The following is an 18,703-nucleotide window of genomic DNA, read 5'->3' on the forward strand; positions in this document are numbered from 1 at the left end:
TTCCAGCCGGGCCCTTCACCTCCATCGTGCCTCAGTCTCCTCATCCGTAAGCCGAGCAGGTGGGCAGGGCCCCAGACCTTCCCCATACACACACCTGACGCCCCGCGGGCCCTGCGGCGCTCGCGGCCGCTCTCCAAGGTGCTGAAGGCTCTCCCGCCGCTTCCGAGAGGAGAGGCCGGGCCCTGGACTGTGGCACAGGCCCCCCCCCCCCCCCCCCCCCCCCCCCCCCCCCCCCGCTTCGCGCCGGCTGTGTTCTGCCAAAATACTTTACTAAGGATCTCTACAATCTTAGAAAAGAGGGGTGGCCGTGGGCCGTGGTTCCGGGGTCAGGGTCCCTGCAGAGTCCGCGGGTTTCTCTTCCCTGTGTGCAGGCGCAGGGAGGAGTCCCGGGCAGGCGAGCTGCGGGGGCGCGGGGTGTGTGCGTGTGTCCGCCTGGCCTCCGCCTGGGTCTGTGTATTTCTCAGGCTTTGTGGCCCTGTGGCCGCCCCGTGTCTGAGCGTGCTCTGTGCGTCTCTGGGTCCGTGAGTGTACAGTTTGTGCGTCTGCATCCCGGCTCCTCCGCCAGGTCTCGCCTCTCACCCCCTTGCCCGTCGCTGTCCACACAAGGGCCCCTCAGCCCAGGGGCTGGGGGGCGGGGGGCACGTCCCGATGCTGCTCACAGCTCCTCCCCCGCTGCCTCCAATCCCACCCGCCCAGAGCTGAGCGTTGGCTCAGGCGCAGTCCAGCCCAGCAAGGTGGCTGGCGGGTTCAGTTTCTCCGAGTCGTTGCCCAGGATGAGTGTCGCATTGTCTGGGACAAGAGTTGTGTTGTCCGGGATGAGTGTCGAGTTGCGCAGGGTGAGCGTTGAGTTGTCCGAGATCGGGGTCGAGTTGTCCAGCCCCTTTGTCCAGTTGTCCAGAGCCGATGTGCGAGATTCCCAGTCCGCCACGGGGCTGCCGGGAGACCCTTCCTGGGGTGTGCCACCCTTGGGCCGTGGTCCTGGGGCCTCGGAGCCGGGTATGGCGTCGGGGGCCACACGAGATGCAGCGTCGTTGTGCAAAGTTCTGGAGAAAACTGAGCAGGGGTTGGGAGGATCATGAGGGATGGGGTGGGGGACTGGTGTCCCTCCGTTCTCTAGCCCCAGCATCACGGTGTAGCGACAAGGGGGTCCCCTCCCCGTCCCCCAGAGGCCCTTTGGGGAAACAAGGGAACAATGCGCATGGTGCAGCCCAGAGGGGTTTGGGGGGGCAGAGCGTCCCTAGCCCGCCTACCTCGAACAGGTGCGTAGTCTCCGGCGTGCTTGGCTTTGTTGGCGACGAAAGGGCTAATGGAGGGCAGGACGATGAGGGCAAAGGAGAACAGCAGGACCTGGCAGAGATGGGGGAGGTCACCCCATCCCTCCCCCCACCCTGTGAGCAAAGAAACCAAGGCCCAGAAGACAGGATCGTGCTTAAATTGGGGCTTGGGTTATGCTCAGCTCCCCTCACAGACCCCTCTGCCGAGGCCAAGGACCCCCGTTATTCTGGGGACCAGGACTTACCGCTAGGCAGGTGCCTGTCTGGGCTGACTTGCTGGTGGACTGGACCACAATGGCCTGGAGTTTCTTCAGCTGCTCCAGGAGAGACCTTAGCAGGAATGGGTGGGCCTTGGCTGAGCCCCACAGGGCCATGATCTGACTCCCATCCATTTCTGGGGTCTCCTAGTCTGGCTGGTGTCTGAATCCCATTCATCCCTCATGGCCCCACTGGTCTTCAAAGTCCCAGATTCCCCCTCTTTGCCTCAGTAAATCTCCCTGAACATCCCACCCCCGGGCACCCACTCACTTCTCTGCACCCCCACCTCCCTGATCCAGGCCGCTATTCTCTCACCAAAACGCCAGCCCCAGCCTCTACTCTGCCCCCCTAAGGCCTCTCCTGCCCCCTAGGGTTAATGCTCCAAGCAGTAGGCAGACAGCACTTTTCCAATGGAAGTGGGCTTCTCTCAACCCTCCCAGGGATCCTACCTCCCTGGGGTAAAAGCCCAGGTCCTCCCCCATGGCCCCCAGGCCCTGCACAACCTACTCCGTCCTCCCCCTCCTCTCTCCTCCTCCCTCTCTCCCCCTCATCCACTCTGCTCCAGCCACACGGGCCCACATGCTGTTCCACCATCATGCCAGACCCAGTCCTGCTCCAGGACCTTTGCACATGCCAGTTCCCTCTGTACCAAGGACGTTATTCCCTCAGGTCTTTTTGCAGCAGCTGGTTCTTTCTCATCCATCAAGTCTCAGCTCAAAAGTTGCCTTATCTGACCTCCCTGCCCAGAATAGCCCCCACTCATTCTCCAGTGCCTTCACCTCTTCTCAGTGACAATTAGTATTTGAAAATAATTTTTTAATATAGTTTCATTTGTCTTGAGTATGTCTCCCCCTAGACCATGAGTTCCAAAAGTAGGGAGACTCTGTTTACTGTTGGGTTCCAGTGCCCAGAACGATGCCTGGCACAGATGAGGTGCCAAATAAATATCGAGTAGATGGCTGCATCTCTTAGAACCACATGCAGTCCTCCAGCACACGGAGTTTCCAGCCTCTGGACATTCACCTGCCATTTCCTTCACTAGAAACACCTGCCCCCACATCCGAGTGCCCTCCTCCATGCACCTTGCCCCCTTTCTAGGGGGAGCCCTCACCCCTTGCTCTGCCTCGCCGTCACAGAGGCTGTCACCCACATTGTCCACCTCTCCTGCAAGGGGCCCGCTCCCCCTATCCTCTGCCACAGCTAGACCAAGACTCACAGGTTCTGCTTCTCGAGATGCAAGACTTTCCTCTGAAGCTCCTGGTTCTGGGCAGTGCAGGCTGACATCCTGCAAGGAGAATGTTACAGTGACCTTCATCATATGCCCATGTCACCAACCGGCCCAGCTGACATCTCCCCATGAGGTCCAATTTTACAGGTGGGGAACCCGAGGCCAGAGACGGGGAGTCATTCATCGAAAACCACCCAGCAAGTCTGCGGACAGGGTCAGCATTTGAACCCAGGTCTGCCTGGCTCCTAGATCCCATCTCTGCATGGATGTGGGGGCTTCACTCCAGCCAGTGCCCCTAGGACTGGGAATGGGATGCCAAACTTGGGCAGGGATGCTTCCAGAAGACCAAGTAGTTGGATGACTGGGAGTCGGAGGAGAACCAGGTTACAATCCTCACCCTCCCCGTGAGCTCACGCCACTCTACTCTCTGCCTTAAGTCCCCTCACCTGTAAAATGGGACAATTACCTAGTTCACGGTGTTTGGGAGAACGACATGAAAGAAAGATTCGCAGATCGCATCTGAGGAACATGCTGACGGAGATCCGTCCACCTAGGGATCCCAGATCCAAGTGGGGGCCCCACCTTTCCCACCTGCAGCCATCTATGAGCATGTCTTGGCCCAGACCACTCAGATGTGGAACCGAAGCACTCAAATCCCAGCATGCAGGTCTTCATGTTGTACCCAGGGGAAGGAATAAGCCCTCCACCCACAACTGAGAGGCCCTCCTAATAACTCACAGGATAGAGAAGAATCCATGATGTGGATTAAGGAAGACCCAAGAACCCAGTGGTAATGACAATGGTGCAAATCACAGTATGTGCACGAGGGGCAGCTAACGGAAAGGCTGGGGCAGGGAGGCGTGGCGGGTTCGGACCTTCACCAGCCTTTATACAGCTCGACAAGCTGGACGCACACGTGTTGAAAATTAGCAAAAGGACGACAGAACAGACTTCCTCCAACATGAAGCATCAAGGAAGAACGTACCAAAGCTAAGAGCAATAAGACGGATGAATCACTGAACTCTACTGCTGCAATTAGTAATACACTATATGGCAACTCATCGTATTTAAACAGATTTTAACAAATAGTAAAGTTAAGAGCAGAAATAAAGAACTACAACACAACAATCCGGGAGGCGGGGGGGAGGGGAAAGCCAGAAAGCCGTTCTCTGGCAAGAATAATCCAATAAATAAGTCTGCGGCAAGATGAGTCAAGAAGATGAAGGAGAAACAGAAGGCACAGATGAACAGCATGAGTTTATTAAAATGGGCACGACTGCCGACGGCGCAGAGCTTAGCAAGATAATAAGAGACAACTACGAACCGTTTTGGGGGGTATGTTTGTAACGGACAACTTCCCAGAAATGTATGGCACCCCAAAACTGACTTGGGAAAACATATAACACTCCATCGAGTCAGTTCCAGTTTGGAAAGTGAGCTTGTGGGGCGCCCGGGGGGCTCAGCGGTTGAGTGGTTGAACGTCTGCCTTCAGCTCAGGTCGTGACCCTGGGGTCCCGGGATCGAGTCCCAAATTGCGCTCCCCATGGGGAGCCTGCTTCTCCCTCTGCCTGTGTCTCTGCCTCTCTCTGTGTCTCCCATAAATAAATAAATAAAATCTTAAAAGAAAAAAAAAACTGAGTTCGTTCCCTTGTTATGTTTCTGGTAAAGAAGAAACCGGAGCCTGTCCTCTTATATGAGTTAAGAGGTGATTGGAGCTAAAAAAAAAAAGAGGTGATTGGATGAAACGGGGGTTGGAGTTTTTCAGCTGAGGAAGTTCTGCCGAGAAGGACTGACCCCCCCCCAAACCCCCATCCCCATCCTTCCCATACACACTCTGGAGGAAGCCTTGCCAGCTGAGGACCAGGGATGCTCAGACCAGGGGAGTAAGCCCCCCACCCTCGGGCAGAGAGCCAGAACAAAACAGGTTAAATATATATTCTCCTTTCTTGGTTCTAGGAGAATAAGGGATCCCCGAGACCAAGCCTCTGTCTTCTCTAGGAATCTTTCCAACCTTGCAATTCACATGAAAAATGACCTCTGCCCGAGAGAGCGAGGAAACCTCTATAATTTTGTAGGCTCCCCACACTGTGACCTTAGCCACGTGGCACCCACCCGTCCCCGGGCATCGGTCGCCTCCCTCACCCCAAGGGCCGCATCTCAGGCCCCCAGCCTCACCGAGTTTCCAGGCCATCAATATATTCCTTCTTCTTTTTCCGGCTTTCTTGGGCCGACTGCTTGTTTCTGATTTTCCGGCGGATTTTTTTCAGCACTCGCTCCTCGTACTGCACAACGACATGGGGAGGACGGTCTGCTCGGCTGCCCGGCCCCACGCCCTTCCCGTGGGAGCCCTCCCGGCCCGCCCGGGGAAGACTCCCGATGACTCCCTCTAAGTTCTTGCAGGGTCTCCAGGGTGGGAGGGGCTGGGCCCTGAGATTTTCCCAGATCCCAATCCCAGTTAGGAACTGGCCCGCGGACTTTGCACACTGGTGCGCTCGCGCCACCTTCTGGCCAAGCCTGGGCCGGCGGGTACCGAGGCCAAGGACTGTCCTGCCCGCCAGAACCGCAAGCCCAGGACTGGGAGTTGAGTGAGTTGAGTGAAGCAGGGGGGGGGGGCCAGGGGCTGCCGCGAGCTGGTTGCACGTGGAGGTGGGAGTACGTGGCCCACAGTCACGGAACTCTTGTATGAAGACTCCCGGCCAGAGAAATGTTAGCAACCAATTTAAACAAAATGCAGCACAGGGACACCTGGGTGGCTCAGCGGGTGTGTGTCTGCCTTTGGCTCAGGGCATGACCTGGAATCGAGTCTCGCATTGGGCTCCTCGCAGGGAGCCTGCTTCTCCCTCTGCCTGTGTTTCTGCCTCTCTCTGTGCATCTCTCATGAATAAATAAATAAAATCTTTTTTTTTAAATGCAGCAGAGGAAGCCTGTCTGCTGCACGTACCTGGCCTGCAGGTCACCCCTTTGGGCAGCTCTGGCCTGCAAGGGGCTGTGATAAAGAGTGAAGGGCACCAGGATGGCTCCCAGCACCCAAACCGCCGCTGCCTGTCAGCCCACCCTCGGCTCTGGGGTGTCAAGTCCTGCCTGCTGAGTTGGCTTTTAGGATGGATTTCCAGGCTCCAATGACAGACAGACACGCCCTAACATTGCAGCGCAGGAGACTCATGGCGGGGGGGGGGGGGGGGGGGGGGGGGGTTGCGACTCAGGAGCAGGTGGCTGCAGGAAAGGGGGCCGGGCCCGGAGCCCCAGCTCACCTTGGTGAGGGGCAGCTGGGTGGGCAGGGTGATGCCTTCTTTGGCCAGAAGCTTCTTCTCGTCCTCTGTCAGCACCAGCTCCTGGCACTGCTCGGGCCCAGGTCGCAACAGGTGGGGGGCTGCCAGGTGATGCTGTTGCTGTGGGGGAAATGGGGACGTGGCGCTGGGGGCAGGGAAACCGACAGCCTCCAGGAAATGAAAAAGCGGCCCTGGATTTGAAAAACTCTCGAGTCTCTCCTTCTGTCAGGTCCCCATCAGCGCGAGGGCTCAAGAGAGCCAGTACCGCGCCCCCGAGCCGGGAGCTGATCCTACCGATGCCCTTGCACGTGGACGAAACGGCGGACACGCAGGCTTTTCATCCATTTAACAAATAGTCATGTGAAAACTACGTAGTTAGCACCTACTACGTGCCAGGCTCTGTTCTGGGCTCTGACAATTCCCTGCAGCGCTGTCTGCAATAGCAAAGGGCTGGACACAGCGGGGCTATCTGGCAATACAGGACGGATTAAATAAGGCATGACCCAGATGTGCGGGGAGGGGGGCTGTGAAAAAGGTGGGGCCCCGTATCATGATATAAAGCAATCGGCACAAAAAACCCTCAAGTTAAAAAATAAAGCGACAAAAACAATGGTAAGTGTGGGATGCTTCCTACTATGTCAAACCTAAAAAAAAAATAAAAGAAGGAGAAGGAATCCCTTTGGAAGGAGTCACTGGGACCTCTGTGGGACGTGAGGTAGCTGCAGCCTTGGGAGAGGCAGACGCTCTCCCTGCTGCCTGTCTTTGCCTTTGGGATTTGGCCTGTGTGGATGCATTTGCCTTTTTAAAAAAGTGTTTAGTTAGGGGATCCCTGCGTGGCTCAGCGGTTTAGCACCACCTTCAGCCCAGGGCGTGATCCTGGGGTCCCGGGATCGAGTCCCACATTGGGCTTCCTGCGTGGAGCCTGCTTCTCCCTCTGCCTGTGTCTCTGCCTCTCTCTCTTTCTCTCTCTGTCTCTCATGAATAAATAAATAAAGTCTTTAAAAAAAATTTTAAGTGTTTAGTTAAATTTAAATCACGAAAGCTAAGCACTAGAAATGAAAGCACTTTGTAATCCAAGTGCCAAAGTCCTGGAGATGTCGCCCTGAGGAACAGCAGACCCCAGGACAAAGGTACCGACTGGGGCAGTCTGTTGGTCTTTGGACCAATCCCCACCACCCAGGAATGCCAGGCCATTGATCAGCCCCAGTTTCCCCATCTGTGAAGTGGGGGCACTAACTGGGTTGTCAGGCCTGGGTTATGGGCACTCGAAGCCCTTGGAAAGGCAGGTGGCCCTGGGTGGGTGTGCAACGACCCCATAGGCCAACCCAGGGATTGAGCCAGTGGCCGCTGGGTGACTTCAGGCAAATCAATGACCCTCTCTGTGCCCGCTTCCTCAAGAGTAAAATTAATACAGCAGGAGCCCCAATAATTAGCATCACTGCGAATTGAAAGGTGATCTTCCTAAAGCATTTAGGAGAATGTCTGGCCTATAGTAAGCAGACGCTTGGTCAGTTTTGGCTATTTTTTAAATTGTTATTTACTACCGCAGTGGAGAGTGCCCTACCCTGCCTGTGACTCAGTATCCCCGGGCTCTGAAGTGGAGGTACTGGGGTCCTAAGAACCGCGGCAGCCCTAATGCTCTGAGGGCTGGGGTCGGGGCTGCTCACCAGGTCCGCGCCGCTGCCGGAGAGGAGGAGGTCTTTCACCGTGAGGCTGCAGCACGGAGGCGGGCCTGCAAGCTCCCCCAGCTCCTCAGAACCGAGGCCTGAGCTCCACATTTCTGAGCAGGGCAGATGGGGACACAGACAGGGAAGCGTCAGGTTGGGGGGCAGCTGAGCTCCCGGCGTCCACCTGCCGCCTCCAGGAAGCCTGCCAGGATAGCCCCCAGCCACACCGTGGTGGAGATTTGGGGCCCGGCCTGGGATGAAGCAGACAGCCCCAAGCGGTGCCTCCGTCTTCGCTCTGATGGCAAAGGGGAAGCCGATTCACCAGGACGTTACGGAGGGACCCACCGCTGGCCCAGGAGGGAGCGGCTGTTATCGCCCAGGATTATAGGCTAGATCTCCAGCCGGCTTCGCCTTATCTCCCCCTGGGGGCAGGGACAGCTCTAAGTCACCGCAGGCTCCCTCCCACCTGGCACCCACAGGCAGGCTGCTCTCCGGAGCACAGATTTCGGGGTCACACTGCTCTTGGTTCTCATCCTGTCTGGGCAGAGCTGTATGACCTTGGTTAACTCACTAAACGTCTCTGAGCCTCAGTTTTGTCAACTCCTCAATGAGTCTAGTAAGAGCTCAAGGGACAAGGGACACCCTGCTGGTGCTGCATGGGGGTGGGGTGGGGGTGCCTTCTGTACAAGGCTAGTTTTCCCCAGACCCAGAGGAGCGTCCGGAGGCCCAGGGTCCCGTGACCTCCCATGCTTTCATGGAGCATCCAGATGTAGGAGGTTCAAAGATGAGGCTGACAGTGTGGCACCCGGGGCAGGAGCCAGCCCGCCAGGGTTGCGTCCCAGCTCAGCGGCTCTGACTCATTTCTAAACCCCACAGGGACTCGAGGTCACCTTAGGGGGAATAGGCCCCAGCATCAATCCCAGAGGCGGGGACAATGTGCGCCTGGAAGGAGGCCAGGGAAGTGGACGAAGATGCGCAACCCACCCAAGTCTATGGCCACAGAGGCCTCCAGGGCTTGGGTCGCTGGTCCGGGGCCGCCGGCAAGGCAAGGGGGTCCGGGGTGGTAGGAGGCACAGAGGCCCTTGCCAGACTCCAGGGCGTGGCAGCCGGCGGGGGTGGCGGCGGCTGCACTGCGGGGAGGGGTGTCCTGGGGGTCGGAGGGCAGGTCTTCGGAGATGCCGCTGTCACTGGCTGCAGGGGACCAGATCGGAGAGCTGGGGACCGAGTCTCCAGGAGCCAGGATGGAGTTTAGGAAATCGTCAGAGTCCGGGCCTGGTAGGACCTGGTGGGAACAGAGGGGGACGGGGTGGGGGCATTAAAAGCGCTCTGCTTTGTTCTGGATGGCTGTGTGACTCCGAGCCAGCCACGGGTCCTCTCGGGGCCTCAATTGTCCTTTCTGGGCCCCAGAAAGCTGATGCCTCCTCCTCCCGGGTTGTCGGAGCCTGAACACAATCCTGTCGCATGGGTAGCCACTCCGGAGGCTTGAGCCCTGAGTTTGAGTTTGACCCCAACCCCAAACGGCTGTGTGACCCCGGGTGAGTTACGGCCCCTCTCTGGGCCGAGCCTCAGTTTCCTCATCTGTGAGAAGCAGCTGATGCCAGCTACTCCTTAGGGTGGCCGAGAGGTCCGACACGATGATGCGCTTTGCTAGGACTAAGCTCTGCGAGCCCTAAATGCTGCGCAAAGCCCGGCGTGTGCTCACCTGGTCCCCGACGTGGTCCCAGTCCTCACCCAGCTCCACATGCCTCAGGATGCCGTCCTGCTGATCAAACAGGAGATCTAGGAGCTCCAGGCTGCCAATGGGGTCCAGGGGACCAGCGGAGGAAGCCATCTGGGGCAGGGAGGGGACAGGCATGAGGACCGCACAGTGCCCGCTCCTCCCAAATCGCACCTGTGCACCACCCAGGTCCGTCTGTGGCTCGAGCTCAACCCCCACCCCGGCCCTGGAGCCTCCATCTCCAGACGGTCCGCCGAGCTGACCCAGGCCCTCCCGGGGCCACGGCAGCCGATTTCTCTCCAAGTACTCAACAGGTGCATGCGTGGGGTGAGCAGCTCGGCCAACTCCTACGAGGCTGATGAAACCCAGCTCCCGCCTTGCCCTCCCATCCCGCCCAACGGGACCCCCGCTCCCAGAGGAGAGAACAGGGCACCCCGGGATGGAGGCACGATTTTGGCCATTCCGTGCTCTCTCTGGGCCTCTGGGTCTTCCCGCCGGTCCGAGGGGGTGTGTGAGGCTCCTTCCAACCCCACACGAGCTTCGGAGGACTTCTGGGCCTCGACCCTCCCTCCCGCAGCGCCCTGGGCAGGACTCACCTTTCCAGCTGCTAAATCCCCATTCACGAGGCCAGGCCAGCGGGCTCTGTAGGGGCGCCCTCCCAGGTGGCTGTGACACCAGGCCCCGGGGCTCTGCTCGCTCCTCTCCCGGCTCTGTCACCACCCCCAAAAGATGCTGAAATAGGCTCCGGAGCTCCCAGCCCGTCCCTGGCTGCCGATTGGGGGACAGGCGAGATGGACGGGGTTAAGGACCAGTGACACCGGGGCAGGCTGGGGGAAGGGAGGGAAGACCGTTATCTCGGTGTTTTGTGCTTTTCGAGCCGGCAGTGGGCAAAGGCCAAAGTCTGGGTGCCTCAGCTCTGCCATGACCTCTCCCCTACTTTCAGCAACTGTTTCTGTTCTGTGTCCCAGGATGTGGGGCTTCAAGAAGGCCCAGGGCCCCTGGTTGGGTCCTGTCCACTCCCGGGACAGAACAAAACCAAAACGGACGGCCCGGGCCTTTGCCGAAGCCGTTTCCTTGGCCAGAAGCTCCCTTCTCCCTGGAGCTGGCAACCTCCTACCCACCCTCCAAGCCCTCCACAGCCAAACTTAAGCAGCAATCAGTTCCTTCTAGAATCTTCCATCGTTCGTCTATCCACCGAGTATTGATTGACCCAAACTGGCTCCCACCTCAGGGCCTTTGCACTTGCTGTTCCCCCTGCGTGGAACTGCCCCCCCCTCTTCCACCCCTGACTCTCACTGTCTTTGGCCCAGAAGGTTGAGAGGTTATGTGTGACCACACACCCCCCACCATCACCCCAGGAGCCCATCCCCAGAGCTCTGTGTGACATTGCTGTCTTCAGGAGCCCCTCACTGTTTGACATTGTCTTGTTTGTCTACCTGTGTTTTGTTTTTTTGTTTTTGTTTTTGTTTTTTGTTTTGTCTTACCTGATTCCTCCCTTCCCCCGCCAGGGCCTTCCAGGCTAGAATGGAGTTTCCTGTGTTCTCTGCTGGGCCCCCAGGATCTAGGAAGTACCTGCGCACAGCGGTGCTCAATCACCCTTACTCGTCGTGCGCCTTCTCTGTGCCCACCACTGTTTTAAGCGCTACGGATAAAGCACTGAATAAGCTGGACCATAAATACATAAATAAATCAGGAAACAGATAAATAAGCAAGGGCCACCAAGAAACTGGGTGGAACCACAGTGAACGGCAACCGAGGGCTGGAAAAGCCTCTTTTAAGAAGGTGACCTTTTCTTAATTTTTTAATTAAGCTCTATACCCAACGTGGGGCTTGAACTCACAGCCCCCAAGATCAACAGCTACATGCTCTACCAGCTTGAGCCAGCCAGACGCCCCTTGAGAAGGTGACATTTAAGTACAGTCCTGGGGGACGCCTGGGTGGCTCAGCGGTTGAGCATCTGTCTTCGGCCCAGGGCGTGATCCTGGAGTCCTGGGATCAAGTCCCACATCGGGCTCCACATCGACGTAGTCCGGGGGTCCTGGGGGCGCGACTGCTGCTGTGAGTCCCCGTCAGACACAAGGGCCGCACCCGGCGGGCACACAGCAGCCCCTCATCAAATGTTTGTTCCGTGAATGAATGATGCCGGGTCCATTGACAGAAACGGCGCGATGTGAATTTCTCGAGAGCAAGGAGGGTGTTTCCGTCGCCGCCGTGAGCCTGGCGCCCAGCATCGTGCCCGGCCCGCGCGAGGCTCCGTTCAGTTCTCCTCCACTCACAAAGCTCCTAACCACCTCCCGCTGTATTTAGTTTAAGCCCAACTCCTTGCCGCGGGCTGCCCCCCAAGGCCCTGAACGCCGCGCCCCGACCTCTGCTTGCCCTGCCTTCTCCCTCTCTCCCCTTTCGGTCTGTCTGTTCCAGCTACCCGGGCCTCCTCGCTGTTCCTTCAACATGCCAGACCGGGTTGTGACCCCAGGACCTTTGCATGTGCTGTTTCTTCAGCCTGAAACACGCTTCCCCTGGATCTCCCCATGGCTGCCTCTTTCTCATCATTCAGAACTGTACTTATTTATTTTTTTTAAAAAGATTTTATTTATTTATTTATCTCACACACACACACACACACAGAGAACACAGGCAGAGGGAGAAGCAGGCTCCCTGCAGGGAGCCTGATGCGGGACTCAATCCGGGACCCCGAGGTCATGCCCTGAGCCAGAGGCAGATGCTCCACCGCTGAGCCCCCCAGTAGCCCCCCTGTGTTGAATTTTTAAGGGCTCTGTCGGCTTGGCCTTCACCATCCCAGCCATATTTGTGCAGCCTTTGTTTTGGAGGCGCTTCTCTGCGGCAGGTGCCCGAGGTAGGCGAGGTCTGACTTCTGGCTTCTCCCCGCCTCCCCCTCCCTGGTGACCCCCCCGCCCCCACCCCCACCCCCGAGCCGGGGGGCTCCTTCACATAGAGCTCTCTCACCTGCCAGCAGGGGCATCACTCACTCACCCCTCCCTGGAGGTTTAGACTCCAGGGTGCCTTTCCCCCAGATATTTGTATTTAAATTTTTTATGTAATTATGGACTTTAGAAGGCATTTATATGCCCCCATGGAGAGTTATGACACAAGTCCGATAAGGATAAGCAGTGCGGGAGAGGAGGACTTTTTGATGCCCTTGGCATCACATTATCTCACTTACGGAACATGAACGCGGACTTCAAGGCAACGCTGGGCTGCAATCCAAGGCAGCATGCCCACAGTAGCTTCCGCCCCCGCGTGTAAGTGTGAGCACAGCACGAGAGGATGCTCTGCTCAAAGCCGACGGAGGAACGGGCGCTGCGCTGTGCTATGTTCTGGGGCGGCCGGGGCTTGTGGCGCTTCCCAAACATGATCGTGGGGGCGCGGGGTTTTGTTTTCCATCTTTGCTTGGCCCGTTCTGCACCACGACTGCCAGGCGACAATGTTTTGGATTTTTTTTTTTTAAGATTTTATGTATTTATTCATGAGAGACACAGAGAGAGAGGCAGGGACACAGGCAGAGGGAGAAGCAGGCTCCCTGCCAGGAGCCCGATGTGGGTGGGACTCGATCCCAGGACCCTGGGGTCACGCCCTGGGCCCAAAGCAGGCGCTCAACACTGAGCCACTCAAGCGCCCCGCCAGGTGACAATGTTAAGGGCACTCGCCAGAATGACACGCGTCTACTATATGGCTGAGCAAGTTCGCTCCTGGATGTTTGCCTAGGAGGCCCGCAAATGAAACGTCCACGGAAAGACTTGTACTTGAAGGTTCAGAGCGGCTTTATCCCATCATCGCTCGGAACTGGAAACAACTCAAATATCCAAGGACAGGGGAATGGATAAATTGACTGGCTTATCCACACACCATCGCGCTATCAGCCCACTGCAGGGAATAAATCAGTGACGCATGCAACCTCGTGCGTGAATGTCACAGACGTTGTGTCAGAAGACACCTGTCACAGAGGAATACGCAGCGTTAGGATTCCATTTGGTGGGATCCGGGGAACCAGCGAAGTAATCTCTGGGGATGGAGAGCGGCTGCCTGGGTAGAGCGGGGACCTGAAGGACGGGGGCACGAAGGGACGTGAAAATGTTCTAGATCTTATTGTCAGACGCTGTTATGTGAGCAACGTATAGAATTGTCGAAACTCGTCAAATTGAACACAGCGGAGACCCGCGTAGTATCACTGTAAATGAATTCCCCCTCGATGAAAAGTGCACAAAATACCTAATCGCCTACAGAAGACACTTAGTAAAACATTAGAAACCACAAAACACCCTGGGGCAGCCCAGGTGGCTCAGCGGTTTAGCGCCGCCTGCAGCCCGGGGTGTGATCCTGGAGACCCGGGATCGAGTCCCACATCAGGCTCCCTGCATGGAGCCTGCTTCTCCCTCTGCCTGTGTCTCTGCCTCTCTCTCTGTGTGTATCTCTAATGAATAAATAAATAAAATGTTAAAAAAAAAAAAAAGAAACCACAAAACAGCCATCCAGAGGGGATGGGTTAATAGAGTCTGGTGTATCCCGAGCGTGGAATGTTACGTGGCTTTGAAAATGAATGGGGATTTTTTAAAAATCAGAAAAATTAAATTTAATTTAAAAAAGAAAGAAAATGAATGCAAATTATTTGTACGTATCTATATGGGGCAACATGTATTATTATTTTTTAAGTAGGCTCCACACCCAGCGGTGGAGCCCAACAGGGGACTTGAACTCACGATTCTGGGATCAAGGCCTGAGCTGAGATCAAGAGTGAGATACTTAATGACCTGAGCGACCCAGGCGCCCCTGACTTGGGGCAATGTTAGTGTATGTGGCTCCAATGTTAGTGTTTGTCACCATTTTGATTTTTGTGCTCTTTTCTCCAATGAATTTTTTTTTTTTTTTTATGATAGGCACACAGTGAGAGAGAGAGAGAGAGAGGCAGAGACACAGGCAGAGGGAGAAGCAGGCTCCATGCACCGGGAGCCCGATGTGGGATTCGATCCCGGGTCTCCAGGATCGCGCCCTGGGCCAAAGGCAGGCGCTAAACCGCTGAGCCACCCAGGGATCCCCTCTCCAATGAAATTTTTAAAAATATATTTTATTTATTCATGAGAGACACAGAGACAGAGAGAGAGCGGCAGAGACATAGGCAGAGGGAGAAGCCGGCTTCATGCAGGGAGCCCGATGCAGGACTCGATCCCAGAACCCTGGGGTCATGACCTGACCCAAAGGCAGACGCTCAACCACTGAGCCACCCAGGCATACCCCCCCAATGAAATTTTAATACCACACGTAGATTATATATCTGCTTATGTGCTCTGTGTGTATCTGTGCTTTCTACACAAGAGGAAGATCCTTTCCACCCCCTAAGAACTAGTTTTCAGGGCGCCGGGGTGGCTCAGTTGGTTAAGCGTTTGCCTTCCGCTCAGGTCATGATCCCGGGGTCCTGGGATCGAGTTCCATGTTGGGCTCCCTGCTCAGCGGAGAATCTACTTCTCCCTCTTCCCCTACTGGTGCTCTTTCTCTCTGTCAAATAAATAAATATTTTTAAGGAGATTTTATTTATTTATTCATGAGAGACACTCAGAGAGAGAGACAGAGACACAGGCAGAGGGAGACGCAGGCTCCATGCAGGGAGCCCGATGTGGGACGCGATCCCGGGACTCCGGGATCACGCCCTGAGCTGCAGGCAGATGCTCAACCACTGAGCCACCCCGGTGCCACTGAATAAATAATCTGAAAAAAAAAAAAAAAAAAAGAACAGGATTTCACCCCCTCGAAGACAGTATCTTACCCGTTGAAAATGCACCAGGTAAGTAAAAAACGGACAGTGCAGAACACGGGATGTGGCAAGTGAGTGACAAGGGGAGGATCTCTGGAGTGAGACACGATGGGGATGGGGGTAGCTTTCAGGGCTGGGGGCTCCCAGAGGAGGAGGAGGGCCTTCTGCTGCATGGAACTCTAGTCTCCTGGACTTTGAACCCGTGTGCCTCCGACATATCTTCCAAGGAAGTACAATTTCATGTGAAACAAAAGAAAGAAAGAAAACATTGCCAATAAAGCGAGATCATGCGCTCTTCGCTCTTCACAGTCGTTCAGTTGCCTAATACAAGCTCTCCTGGTGTTCAGGTTAGTATTTAAGAGCTGCCTTTCCTACAACAGTAAGTGGCTGCACCCGTGTCCCCAAAGCAGCGTTCCCGCCAGGACTGGATGCCTCCCTTGTGACATTCCTTAAATAAGGAGATGCCTCTCTTTCACCCTGATCGCTTTATTCTGATGTGACTACTATCAATGATTGCCAGCCAAGCCCAGCCAGGAAACCCGGGTCTTTCTCACTTGTCCCTCTTCCTTTCCATCCCTAAAGTTACCTCACGTGGTTTCCAACAGCACAGAGGGGGAAATGCACTCAAAGCTCTTTGAGCTGATTCTAACTAAAGTGTGAACGGCTGATATCAGGCTCATTGATTCCTTTTCTTGGAAACAGCGACCTTTTCATTTCTTTTTTTTTTTTTAAGATTTTATTGATTTGTTCATGAGAGACAGAAAGAGAGAGGCAGAGACACAAGCAGAGGGAGAAGCACGCTCCATGCAGGGAGCCCGATGTGGGACTCGATCCCAGGACCCCGAGATTACAGCCTGAGCCTAAGGCAGGTGCTCAGCTGCTGAGCCACCCAGGGATCCCAACAGTGACATTTTCTAATGGGGTTTGGAGGAACCCTGTTAGCTGAAGCCTGGATTAACTCCGCCCCACTCTGAGATGTTAATTAGGTATAACTAGTTCTAGTTAAAGGTGAATAACTGACACCAACAACATATATTCCTTTTCATGGGAGAATTTATATTTTCTTGTGGAACTCGAAGGCATTGTAATTCAAAGGTTTGTTCTTAGCTTTTCTCCCAGGGCAAAAATCACCCCTCTTGGATGTTAGATATAACTAGGTCCCGTTACAATGTGATGACAGATATGAGGTGAATATGTGATTTTTCTTGGAAGCATTTATATTCTCAAGGAACCTCAAGGAATTGTACCTGAGATTTTTTTAAAAGATTTTATTTATTTATTCATGAGAGACACACAGAGAGAGGCAGAGACACAGGCAGAGGGAGAAGCAAGCCCCTTACATGGAGCCTGATGTGGGACTCGATCCCAGGACCCTGGGGTCATGCCCTGGGCCCAAGGCAGACGCTCACCCACTGAGCCACATGGGCGCCCTATACCTCAGATCTATATGAGCTCTTTAACGTTTTCTAGGGCAAATCCTTCTTCTCTGTGAGTGTGTGTTTCAGATGTACTCAAGCAGTAAGATGGCCAAAAAGCCGCTGGGTTCTCTGTGAAACACCGTGAAATTATTATATTCAATCTCACGTATAAATTTTGTGACTGTAAAACCCCAGCATCTCATTTAGGGCCCAGAGGAACAGCTTCCTGAATCTTTACTGACTGGAGATTACACACTGTACCAGATTCGAGCTCAGACACGTGGCAGTTAGAAAAAACTGGGAACGTTTCAGATAAGAGAATTCTTTAAAAAAATTTTTTTTTTTAAATAAGAGAATTCTTGAAATTGAGAGAATGCTACCTACTTCCTCTCCAGCCTGAGGATGGGTCCCCAGGAGGCGGTTTGATTCAGGGGTGAAGAACGCAGGGCTTAGAGCCAGACAGACCGGTGCGTGAACTCCACGTTCACTGCTCACAAGTGCTGTGTGAGACCCCGGGGGAGGAACTTCACTCTGCACCTCCTCTTTCCACATCTGTAGAAAGGGTACGCTGGGCGTGCTGGGGATGCCAGGCTGCAAGGAATGCAGGTTTGGGGCTGCTGGCCATCATTACCCCACGATGGGAGGATGAAGCCCACCCAGAACACCGCAAAGCAGATGGAGATAATTGATCCCTGACAACATGGTCTGATGTCCTGGATCCAGCCATACCTGAAATCCAATCCTTGGCTTCAGACCCGTGGCAGCGATGTGAGTCAGTGGATTCCCTTTTGGGCTTAAAATTTTGAGTTGATCTAGGTTGACTTTCTGACCTTTCCATGGCGGGGGGTGGGGTGGGGTGGACTGAGGGGGTGCGGAGAGCTTACTATTCATTCTCCCCCTATTTAACTCTGTCCACAGAGCTCTCTCTCATTCCAATGGCACACACTGGAATACGGAGTGTGGCAACTGGCACGGACACACTGTCCTTGGGTGTCAGCTGAGCGGGTCTCATCCTTTCCCACAGCTACAGTGAGCCCCTCGGAGGCAGGTCTATTTCGTCCCCTTGACACAACGCAGGCCCCGAGGGCTCCTCCAGTTCTGAAACTACCACAAAGGCTCTTTCCCACCCACACATCTTTGGTTTCTTTCTCCCTATTTTTTGACTTTCAAGGTCCCATTATCGAATCACTGAAATCATTTAAATTATGTATTTATTGATTGATTTCATTTATTTATTCCTAAGAGATGCAAAGAGAGGCAGAAACACAGGCAGAGGGAGAAGCAGACTCCCTGCAGGGAGCCTGATGAGGGACTTGATCCTGGGACCCCGGGGTCACGACCTGACCCGAAAGCAGAGCCCAACCGCTGAGCCACCCACATGTCCTTATCTTTATCTTTCAATGAAATTTGCTCGTGTTTATTATAATCCGTCCTTGAGTCTTGACAGCTTTGCCTTCCAAACATGTGCGCTCCCTGCCTGCTGCGTTCCCGCGTCCTGGTCCGGCTCCATCAGCACTCCCCTCCAAATGTCCCCTCTCTCTGGCTTGGCTTCAACCTCACCCCCATGCCCGGGCTGCCGTCCATATTATGACATGGAAGTGCCCTCCCCCTCTCCACCTTAGCATCGTCTTCCTTCCCCCCCACTCAGCACAGGCCTCACCTCTACCGGGCAGAGTCCTGCCTCAGGGCCTTTGCACCTGCTGCCCTCTCTTTCTGAAATTCCCTTTCTTAGATCTGGTCCTCTTCACCTTCAGATTTCTGTTCAAATTCACCTGCTCCAGGGAGCCCTCCCTGACCACCTTCTTTAAAATTGCAATTCCCATGGGGATCCCTGGGTGGCTCAGTGGTTTAGCACCTGCCTTTGGCCCCGGGGCGTGATCCTGGAGTCCTGGGATTGAGTCCCACATCGGGGTCCCTGCATGGAGCCTGCTTCTCCCTCTGCCTGTGTCTCTGCCTCTCTCTCTCTCTCTCTCTTTCTCTCAGTCTTTCATGAATAAATAAATAAATAAATAAATAATAAAATTGCAATTCCCCCCTCAGTCCTCACCCCCACCCTGCTTTACACTTCTTCATAGAAACTTACCATCATCAAAAAAAGAAGAAAGAAA

General features: G+C 55.0%; 1 protein-coding gene across 2 annotated transcripts; it reads right to left on the reverse strand.

Annotated features, from left to right (window-relative positions):
- Positions 1 to 250: 250 nt before the first annotated feature.
- Positions 251 to 10,165, reverse strand: CREB3L3 (cAMP responsive element binding protein 3 like 3). Of its 2 annotated transcripts, none has more exons than XM_038567771.1 (10): positions 10,010 to 10,165; positions 9,399 to 9,527; positions 8,681 to 8,978; positions 7,697 to 7,809; positions 6,012 to 6,149; positions 4,936 to 5,042; positions 2,749 to 2,817; positions 1,520 to 1,604; positions 1,251 to 1,303; positions 251 to 1,053 (listed from the first exon to the last, which is right to left on the reverse strand). In XM_038567771.1, exons 2-10 carry the CDS (start codon positions 9,525 to 9,527, stop codon positions 711 to 713), a joined length of 1,335 nt encoding a protein of 444 aa, XP_038423699.1. In that variant the 5' UTR covers positions 10,010 to 10,165; the 3' UTR covers positions 251 to 710. The 2 variants fall into 2 exon arrangements, with proteins under 2 accessions (XP_038423699.1, XP_038423698.1); XM_038567770.1 differs by having other exon boundaries at positions 1,251 to 1,347.
- Between the last annotated feature and the right edge of the window lie 8,538 nt (positions 10,166 to 18,703).

The sequence above is a fragment of the Canis lupus genome, chromosome 20, assembly GCF_011100685.1.
Source record: "Canis lupus familiaris isolate Mischka breed German Shepherd chromosome 20, alternate assembly UU_Cfam_GSD_1.0, whole genome shotgun sequence".
Lineage (NCBI taxonomy): Eukaryota > Metazoa > Chordata > Mammalia > Carnivora > Canidae > Canis > Canis lupus.